Raw genomic sequence first — 10,789 nt, forward strand, 5'->3', positions numbered from 1 at the left:
ATGTACTTTACCTTAGTTTTATTGTGATGCTATGTCAGAACATAGGATCAGCATATTTTCAACAGATTCTTAAATTTGTAATCCTACAGTATAGAATTGATAACAATTGGAACATCAGGCACAATTGGTGCTAATGGCATTATCAATTTGTTTATGGCCCTCAAATCTTGAGTCAGACGCCATGTTTTTCCATCAGCTTTTACCACCGGATTAATGGGTGTGTTGTATGGCGAATGAGTCGGCACAAGGACACCCTGCTGGACAAAATTGTCAATCAATGGTTTAATACCAAGTTCCTTGTCTTTGGACAAAGGATATTGTTTAATGTAGACTGGTTGTTTAGTTTTAAGCTTTGCTTTATACGGTTCCATGTCAATAAAACCTGTTTCATCTTTATATTGTGACCATAATGATGGATCAATCATAGTCTCTACCATTTGTGGTATGTCAGCCTTGGATTCAGCTGGTTGTGGTTCACTGGGTTCTTCCCATGTAGGCAAAGGATTCATTGAGGCCTGTAAGCTTGATAGGAAAGAAAACACAACCTGGTTATCAGTAAATTTAATATCCATATTCAATTTATGCATGATATCTCTTCCTAGTAAATTTAGTGGAGCTCCTGGTATGATTGTGAATTTGTGAAAAAATGGCTTGCATCCAGGAGCTCTTACTTCCAGAGGGGGGCGTTAAAGGACATGCAATGTCAGTTCCTAAAATTCCCACAGAGTTCACTATTTGATTAGAAATGGGACCCTCATAATGCGTAGAGGTCATAGATGATCTGTCTGCCCCTGTATCAAAAAGTAAGGTTTGAGGTTGACCATGCACCATTAATGTAAAATATGGTAATTCTTCACCATGATTGGAAAATGTAAGGGTCATCATAGATAAATCAGAACTGACATTACTCTGTAGGCATTCTGTAACTATTGTTGTTTGTTATCCCATGTAGTTGGATATCGGACTGATGTTAAGCCTCTTTGCTGTGGCTGTGGCCTGTCTCTGCCCTGCTGTGGCTGTGGCTGTGGCTGTGGCTGTCTCATTTGAAACTTCCTCTTTATCCAACCCCTTTCTCTTTGACCTTCTGACCGACGAAAGCGCTGTATGTGCCCGGGTCGGCCACATAAATAGCACACTATTCTTGTGTTTTTTGGTTGCACAAATCGTGGTTTCACTTCTACTCCCTGAACATACAGCATCCCTTTCACTTCCTGGCCTGTAAACATCGCAGCCTCAGTTTTAGCCACAAACCCTCCAGAGGAATCTAGTTTCCTAACTCGCTTCCCTAAAGCATCTATCTCCATGTCAAATAGATTTAGGTCAGGATTATTACAATCTCACAATTACTTACTGCATAATTACATAATTACTGCCATACTGCATTACAATATCACACAGTTCCTAAAAATATTGTACAGTAGTATTCCAGCTTGTCACCACCACCCCTATTTATTTAGCTTGTGAATTCACACTGTTGTAAACTTTACTAGATCATCTCTTGTGCCTGTAAACTTAATTGATAAGAGTTGTTTCAAATAATTAAAAAATGATCATGTCAGCTTTAGTTGACAAGCATTGTTTTGTCAGTTTAACATGGCTGAGTAAATGCAGAAAGTGATTAACACAATTGCAGTTTGTCATTTTATTCACAGTATAGTTGATGTAATTATGAGACTGCATACAAGGAGAAACTTTTTTACAGGCTAAATTGGTTTTATTTTTTAATGGGCCAGATATGAGATGCTCCAGGGGACTTACTATAAATAAAGCTCATATTTTGGAGAATGTATGCTGTAAATTTTAACTGAAAGATTGAAATGAAGTTGAAACAGTTAGGCTACTCCTAAATTGGTTTAATATTTTAGTATTTTGATCTTATGTTTTAATTCATGTCCAATAAAGGTCAGATGAGTTGAAGATTCGGACGGTCTTAAATTTTAGTGGCCTGAACTCACCAAACTGTAGCCAAAAATGTTCAGTGACACAATGTGATGATGATCTGCGCCACTACAGGGGTATGTTACATTAAACACTGGAGACCAAAAAAAAAAAAAAAGTCACCTTGTGTGATGAAAAAAAAAAAGTAAAATGTAAAAGAAGAAATTGAAGAGGCGCCAGTCCGGAGATATAAAACAAAACAAAGTGCTCTTTAATCCTGTATATTTTGTGGTAAGTTTAGAGGTTATTCTTTTACAAATAAGTTATTTTTTATGTATAGTAAAAAAAAATAAACTACGGTTTAGGATTCTACACTTTCTTATAAAGGATTTTAAATTGGACTATGAAGAATTGAATGTATAAACTATTTGACATAACCCAGATTATGCAAACGTTGTAGGTTTAAGTGATTTATGTAAATCACTTTTGATATTTAGCAAGATTAAAGGATGGTTGGGAAATCCAATGATTAGGGTATACTGCCTTGAAGTGATACCTAAATTATGGTGAATAGACTTTCAGGTTAGGATTAGGGTTATTACAACTGGAAATCTCACAGGTCATTTTTATACTCTGATTTTTACGGTGAGAGGACTCGTTTTCACTGTGCCAGTTTTACACTCGGATAATGTATTTTGAGTTTTAAATGTGCTACAGTAGGCTATACATGACTTTCCGACAGCACTTGAATATGACCGACACGTAAAGCTATAGAATAGGCTCAATTAAGATGCATACATTTAGGCGAGAGTAGGCGGCTGCAGTGAGGGGATGAGTGAAATAAGTGCAGTCAAGACGGACAGTTCTGACCTTTAGAAGTAGAACAGATCTAACTGCCAGATCAAAGGAAGATATCGCGTTAGTCTCACTCATAAGCGTGTTGCATGACATAATTTCAGTTCTGTTGTTTTTATATGGAAATAAATATGTGACACCCAAAGTGCTTACTACTTAATTCCATACGAAATGCGTATTTATCATCTATTTTTACTTTAATTCAAACATGTAGGGTAGAGTGGGGGTAAACGCTCCCCTACCGTTTTTCCCAAAATAACCACAAGATAAAATCAAAAAGATTTTTTTTGTTTTTTTTTTATTTATCATTATTATTTTTTTTATTAATGCATGAACATGTACATAACAAAAGTGTATAGGGTATAGACAAAAACATATAACAAGAAAATATATGTATTATGTATTATGTATTATGTACAAAAATACATAAAGAACCAACAATTAAAATAAATTAAATAAATAAATGCAAGAAAATATAATACATTAAAATAATAATAAAATAATAAAATTAAATAAAAATAAAATTAAATAAAGAAATGACAGGCCTTGCTAAATCGCAATGGCTTAAATGTATCAAACAAACACTGAGTTTTAACAGGTTTTTAATAGTACTTATATAAATATCTTTAAGTACCACAGAAAAAAAAAGAGAAGTTTCTGATTGCTGAATTTACAATGATGAATACAAAACTTAACAAGTATAATCAAGAGATTGATAATATAAGCCTCATTTTCCAACTTCTTGTCATAGTTCAAAAATCCAAATATTACCTGTTCATATTTTTTTTTTTTTTTTTTAAAGTTGGACAACACTTCCCACCAGATGTATAAGGAGGTTAAGAATTTAATTAAAATGTGTTTTACTCTTTCTCAGTCTTGCTGGTTGTAATCTCACTGTTCAGGATTGTGAAATAGTATCATCAGCTCTACAATCCTCAAACTCTGTTCTGATAGAGCTGGATCTGAGTAACAATGACCTGCAGGACTCTGGTGTGAAGATTATTTCTGATGGACTGAAGAGTCAAAACTGTCAGCTGGAGATACTGAGGTGTGCAAAATTTGGTCATTGATGTCTTGGATGCTTAGTATAATGTAGGCCTAATGTTTAGCACCAGGTTTAAAACATACTTATTCAACCACTGTTACAGGTCATCCCCATATTTTTGTCAAGTCAAAAGCTTTTACATAGAATGCTATAAATGTAGTGTGTATGTTTCCTAATAAGCATAGTTAATGAAAGAAATTAGATACAGGTCCTTCTCAAAAAAGTCAGCATATTGTGATAAAGTTCATTATTTTCTGTAATGTACTGATAAACATTAGACTTTCATATATTTTAGATTCATTACATACAACTGAAGTAGTTTCAAGCCTTTTATTGTTTTAATATTGATGATTTTGGCATACAGCTCATGAAAACCCAAAATTCCTATCTCAAAAAATTAGCATATCATGAAAAGGTTCTCTAAACGAGCTATTAACCTAATCATCTGAATCAACTAATTAACTCTAAACACCTGCAAAAGATTCCTGAGGCTTTTAAAAACTCCCAGCCTGGTTCATTACTCAAAACCGCAATCATGGGTAAGACTGCCGACCTGACTGCTGTCCAGAAGGCCATCATTGACACCCTCAAGCAAGAGGGTAAGACACCGAAAGAAATTTCTGAACGAATAGGCTGTTCCCAGAGTGCTGTATCAAGGCACCTCAGTGGGAAGTCTGTGGGAAGGAAAAAGTGTGGCAGAAAACGCTGCACAACGAGAAGAGGTGACCGGACCCTGAGGAAGATTGTGGAGAAGGACCGATTTCAGACCTTGGGGGACCTGCAGAAGCAGTGGACTGAGTCTGGAGTAGAAACATCCAGAGCCACCGTGTACAGGCGTGTGCAAGAAAATGGGCTACAGGTGCCGCATTCCCCAGGTCAAGCCACTTTTGAACCAGAAACAGCGGCAGAAGCGCCTGACCTGGGCTACAAAGAAGCAGCACTGGACTTTTGCTCAGTGGTCCAAAGTACTTTTTTTGGATGAAAGCAAATTTTGCATGTCATTCGGAAATCAAGGTGCCAGAGTCTGGAGGAAGACTGGGGAGAGGGAAATGCCAAAATGCCTGAAGTCCAGTGTCAAGTACCCACAGTCAGTGATGGTCTGGGGTGCCATGTCAGCTGCGGTCAATGCAGCTAGCTATCAGGAGATTTTGGAGCACTTCATGCTTCCATCTGCTGAAAAGCTTTATGGAGATGAAGATTTCATTTTTCAGCACAACCTGGCACCTGCTCACAGTGCCAAAACCACTGGTAAATGGTTTACTGACCATGGTATTACTGTGCTCAATTGGCCTGCCAACTCTCCTGACCTGAACCCCATAGAGAATCTGTGGGATATTGTGAAGAGAAAGTCGAGAGACGCAAGACCCAACACTCTGGATGAGCTTAAGGCCGCTATCGAAGCATCCTGGGCCTCCATAACACCTCAGCAGTGCCACAGGCTGATTGCCTCCATGCCACGCCGCATTGAAGCAGTCATTTCTGCAAAAGGATTCCCGACCAAGTATTGAGTGCATAATTGAACATAATTATTTGAAGGTTGACTTTTTTTTTGTATTAAAAACACTTTTCTTTTATTGGTCGGATGAAATATGCTAATTTTTTGAGATAGGAATTTCGGGTTTTCATGAGCTGTATGCCAAAATCATCAATATTAAAACAATAAAAGGCTTGAACTACTTTAGTTGTGTGTAATGAATCTAAAATATATGGAAGTCTAATGTTTATCAGTACATTACAGAAAATAATGAACTTTATCACAATATGCTAATTTTTTGAGAAGGACCTGTATATGTGTAACCCCTCTCCCTGGGTCCTACTCGCACCCTGCTCCGAGCAGGTCTCGAACCAGAATCTCCAGCGTTGGTAGGCGGGCGTGCTAACAAGGATGCTAAAAACTGCTGCCACTAGTGTCTGTCACTAGTGCACCTCTTGAGATTAGGGGAGTGAGGTTTACCTGCACAGCACCTACCTCTGGTCTCCATTACATATGCTGCATTATTTATTGCTATTGCTATATTATTTATAGCTTTCATTTTTGCTCTTGTAGAGAGCAGCCATCTTAAACTCTCAACTTGGGGTGGAGCAAGGTGGATCGAGTTCCTGTGAGCATTTTATTTGAAAAACCTGACAAAACCTAATATGGACAATGACAAACTGAACTCAGCAATAGTATAGATATTAGTAAGGATAAGCATAACTTTGACTATAAACTATACATAAAGAACAAAACTCTGAAAATGCAATTGCTAACCATTATTGTTGTAATGTGGGGACCTTTGTAGATTTAGAGACTGGACACAAGTTTTCCTTTCTAATCAGACTGTTTTATGTGTGTGTAGATTGTCTGGCTGTATGGTGACAGAAGAAGGCTGTGGTTATTTGTCTTCAGCTCTGAGTTCAAACCCCTCACACCTGAGAGAGCTGGATCTGAGCTACAATCACCCAGGACAATCAGGAGTCCAGCTGCTCAAACACAAACTGGACGATCCAAAATATAAACTGCAGATACTCAAGTATGTGGGACAGTTATGACTCGTGTGTGTCAGTATGTGTACAGGAGTTACCTAAGAGTGATCTTTTGTTATGAAATTGCTATTGAAATATTTTATGCTCCCATTACTTTTTTAACTGCCTCTATCTGATGTAATACAGCAAAATCCACTAAGTTCAAATAAGAAATGTTCAGTAAAAAACACTAAACATTGGTTTTATATCATATTTTGAGAGTGTAAAGCACTAGTCTCAAACTCAATTCCTGGAGGGCCACTGCTCTGCACAGTTTAGCTCCAACCCTAATCAAACTAACCTGATCCAACTAATCAAGGTCTTCAGGATTACTAGAAACTTCCAAGCAGGTGTGAGTTGGACTCTGCAGAGCTGTGTCCCGAATTAAGTTTGAGACCTCTGGTGTAAAGTTAGAGGACTGCTAGCTTCAAGAAAAAATAAATTGCTACAGCCAATATATATATTTTTTAAAGTTCTAATTGGATTTGAGGGTTAAATGCTATCAAAATTTGCAGTTCTTATTTAACTTTTTTTGTGGTCTGACTGTTTGTTTTGTTTAATTGCAATGTTTTGTTATCTGTGCTCAGGCATATAATTCACTCTGTGCTATCCATCTAGTCTGGAGCACACTAGTTTGCACTGCAGTGGTTCATGTGGCATAGATGCAAAACCAGGGGTCGTATTCACAAAAAAAAAAAAAAAAAAAAATCTTAAGGCTAAAGGTTGCTACTAACACAGAAATCACAGACCAGCTGATTGTTACTCTCAATTCCTGGAAAAATCTTATAATCACTCTAATTCTCATGTGAATTTATGTATTTATTTATTTTATATTTTTTTGCTGCTCTTGACCAAAGTTCTTGTAGCTTGTGCACCTCATCAGCCTTGTGTTGTTTAGTGTGAGTGCTGCTACGAAAATAGCACAACAGATGGCAAGAAACCTTGTGTAGTGAGAGCACCACAGTGTGGTGTGCATATGCCAGGGGTGGCAAACTCCAGTCCTGGAGAGCCGCAGCCCTGCAGAGTTCCAACCCTAATAAAATCTCACCTAGCTGTAGCTTTCTAGTAACACTTCAGACCTTGATTAGCTTGTTCAGGTTCATTTGATTAGGGTTGAAGCAAAACTCTGCAGGGCTGCGGCCCTCCAAGAACTGAGTTTGACACCCCTGTTTTAAGTAATACTGACAAACCAACACGGCAAACACTGGGGCTTAAATACACAGAATAACTAGATAACCAAGACCAAGGTGAGAATAGTGAGGAACTAATAAGTGAAACCAAAACAACTACAAAAGATTAAATTTGCATATATTACATACATTTATTTTTTTTGTGTGTGTGTGTGTTTTTGTCTCTGTTCAGTTTTGACTATGGAGGACATTTCAGAATCAAACCAGGACTGAGAAAATGTAAGTCCTCGCGCACACACACACACACACTCATGCTGTTTTCATGTTTTGTGGGGACATTCCACAGGCGTAATGATTTTTATACTGTACAAACCATATATTATATCGCCCTACACCTAAACCTAGCCCTCACACTTTTACTTTCTCAAAAAAAAAAAAAAAAATTCTGCACGATTTATAAGCCTGTTTCCTCTACTATCCTAACATGATAAATACAAGGTACACACACACACACACACACACATTCTCCTATTTTATTTTATTATGTCATAGATGATGTAATGTCTCTTCTTGTGTTCAGATGCCTGTGATCTCACACTGGATCCAGACACAGCACACACTCAACTCATCCTGTTTGAAGGGAACAAAAAAACAACATGTATAAAAGATTGTCAGCCGTATCCTGATCATCCAGACAGATCTGATGACCGGGAACAGATCCTGTGTGGAGAGAGTCTGACTGGACGCTGTTACTGGGAGGTTAAATGGGAAGGCTCAGGTAATGTAGCGATTACATATAAAGACATCAGCAGGAAAAGTGGAATTAACAGTTCGTTTGGATTCAATGAAAAGTCCTGGAGTCTAAATTGTTCTGATATGAATTATACTGTCTGGTACAATAATAACAACACTGATGTATCTGACCTGTCAACCCGCTCTAATAGAGTAGGAGTGTATCTGGACTGTCCGTCCGGCATTCTGTCCTTCTACAGCGTCTCTGACACACACACACTCACACACATTTACACATTCAACACCACATTCACTGAACCCCTCTATGCTGGATTTGTGTTTTATCCTGATTCTTCAGTGTCTCTGTGTCAGATTTAACAACCTCGTGTGAGAAGCCCATTTCCACATCAGAGCAAAACAATTTAAAGGCATTTGCGAATGTATTGTATATCTTGCATTGGCAACTTTCTCTCTCACAATTATGACATCAGATTATAGTCACAATTGCAATAATAAAGTTGCAAATGTAAGCTGTAGTCACATTGTAATGTATGCATTTGCATTGTGAGATGAAGTCAGATTGCAATATAAAGTTGCAGTTCTGAGATTTAAAGTTTCATTGTAAGATAAAAGGTCACAATTGCAAGGGAATAAATGCAATTCCATATATATACAGTACACAGGGATAATAAGTGTCATTAATTAAATATAGAGAGTTTGAAGCTGTAGGAATGTCTGGGTTGTGTTTGACTGAAAACTGTGAAAACTGGTGTTCAGTGCATTAGGTTCATCTTCATCAAGCTGTGGAGGACAACTTCCATAAGAGCAACTAAAAGAGAAAATGTCAATTTTCACACACAGTAACACTGAACTGTGTTACAGACTCAAACTTTCTGTTTGACAGGAAAGACAGTGTTAACTAAGTGTCATATAAAGAAGTCAAGCTGTTTATTTATTTATAATAAATGCAATTTTAGAACTTTTTAATTGTTTGATTTTTGTCAGTTCTGAATGGTTTGAATGGTCTGACCTGCACTCCACTGGTATCAGCATCATCTGTTGTTGTGTTTGAGAGATTGTGATTATGTTGTGATCTTATAAATGCTACTGTAGATTCTATCATTGATTTAGAGGACCACAGGCACAGTTTCATCCTGCTGGATCATTTACAGTAAATGCAACTATGCAGGAATACAATAAATTTGCTTCAAGGTGCAGTACACAAAGCCCTCAAGGGTGGGAATGGCCATCTGAGATTCAGAGGTTCCACAAAAGTCTCAGTCAGACACAAGTATTGGTCTCAGTATTGCTGTGTCCCTTCTGTGCTTAGTTCCCCTTGGAAACATACAATGTGTGAACATATGTTAATCATTTGGCTGCATGGACAGAAGGTGACAAACAATGTAATATCTATCCCTGAGAGGGTTTGCTTACTCTAGATATGATGAGAATGTGTTTAGTATTGATATGTGATGAACTTTAAATAGGTCAAATATAAGCATGAATGTTTTGGTTCATACAGTAGGTTGTCATGGCAAAATACTGGTGAAAATCAAAAGTGAGTGGAGTGACACCCCTGCAGCTGGAACTGCAATGACCTGCTCCACCAATGGTCAATGCCACTTTCTCTTTATTCACACTGGATGAGATTTTCCAATCAAACCAGTGGATCTGGCCATGCTGAATGCTATTTGTGCTGCCTTTCCTCCCTCACAAACAGACCTGAAAGCTCAAACCCATTATGCTCAACTGACAGGCACATATTTGTGTACAATCCTACTGCTTGAATTCCCAGTCAACAATTTGATCTCACACTGATCTCACCATGTGGTCACAATGTGACGTAACAGTGAGCTAAAAGTGTAACCTCACAGCGTTCTCAATGTGTGCTCACACTATGATCACAATGTGCAGTCAAAGTGCACTCACTGCACGGAGACTAGGTACCCAGCATGCATTGCTGCAGGAAGCTTTTGATTGTCACCATTGTTGAGATTCATACACTGATTCTTGATGTTTCTCTGTTTTTACATGACACAGCAGTTTAAAATGTTTGACTTATACTTTCAAATTTCAAGATAAGTTATTATACTGTATAAATAAAAAGCTATTGTAATTGACTGCATACTGAATCTTGGTGATGATTGTGTTGTTATCATTAATAATCTCTTCTTGATATTCCTTGCCATAACGAATGTGGTTTACAAACACAGTTACACATCAGTTGTACACAGCAAAATCCCCAGTGTTAATTTAACACTCTGAGTGTGGACACATATAAACACTGAAGCAGTGTTGAAGTTAATGAGATAATTAGGTGATTAACAAAGTGATGATTGATCATTATTGAAGACACCTGATGTTAATAAGCAGAATCACCAAAGGAGAAAACCAAAATTTTTAAGCAACCATTATAGTGGTCAGTGTTTGCATTAGTTGGGCTCTTGACCCTTAAATCATCAATATTAGGTCTTGTTTGGCTGCAATTGCTGAGTTATAACAGCCAGACAAGCAAAGAGCAAAAGTCAATAAGACGGCATTAACTGTGCTGGACTTAATCATCATATAGTGACTTGAGTATTTGACATAGAATTTCTTTACAGATTACAAAAAAAAAAACTGTTAACAAAAGATTAATCAGTTT

The 10,789-nt window shown here is 37.4% G+C and overlaps 1 protein-coding gene across 8 annotated transcripts in view; it reads left to right on the top strand.

Annotated features, from left to right (window-relative positions):
- The window catches only part of LOC127158162 (NACHT, LRR and PYD domains-containing protein 12), a 57,251-nt gene that overhangs the window by 16,974 nt on the left and 29,488 nt on the right, over window positions 1–10,789 (top strand). For 2 of the 8 annotated variants that reach the window (XM_051101327.1, XM_051101326.1), the window contains 4 exons: window positions 3,608–3,781; window positions 6,118–6,291; window positions 7,646–7,692; window positions 7,994–8,535. The exons of 1 other annotated variant lie outside the window; for it this stretch is intronic. In XM_051101327.1, coding sequence (XP_050957284.1) covers window positions 3,608–3,781; window positions 6,118–6,291; window positions 7,646–7,692; window positions 7,994–8,523 — 925 coding nt within the window. In that variant the 3' untranslated portion in view covers window positions 8,524–8,535. Of the gene's footprint in view, window positions 1–3,607; window positions 3,782–6,117; window positions 6,292–7,645; window positions 7,693–7,993; window positions 8,536–10,789 lie in introns of those variants that run through there. 5 more of the 8 variants (XM_051101319.1, XM_051101320.1, XM_051101323.1 and 2 more) reach the window with 5 other exon arrangements.

The sequence above is a fragment of the Labeo rohita genome, unplaced genomic scaffold (assembly GCF_022985175.1).
Source record: "Labeo rohita strain BAU-BD-2019 unplaced genomic scaffold, IGBB_LRoh.1.0 scaffold_137, whole genome shotgun sequence".
Classification (NCBI taxonomy): domain Eukaryota; kingdom Metazoa; phylum Chordata; class Actinopteri; order Cypriniformes; family Cyprinidae; genus Labeo; species Labeo rohita.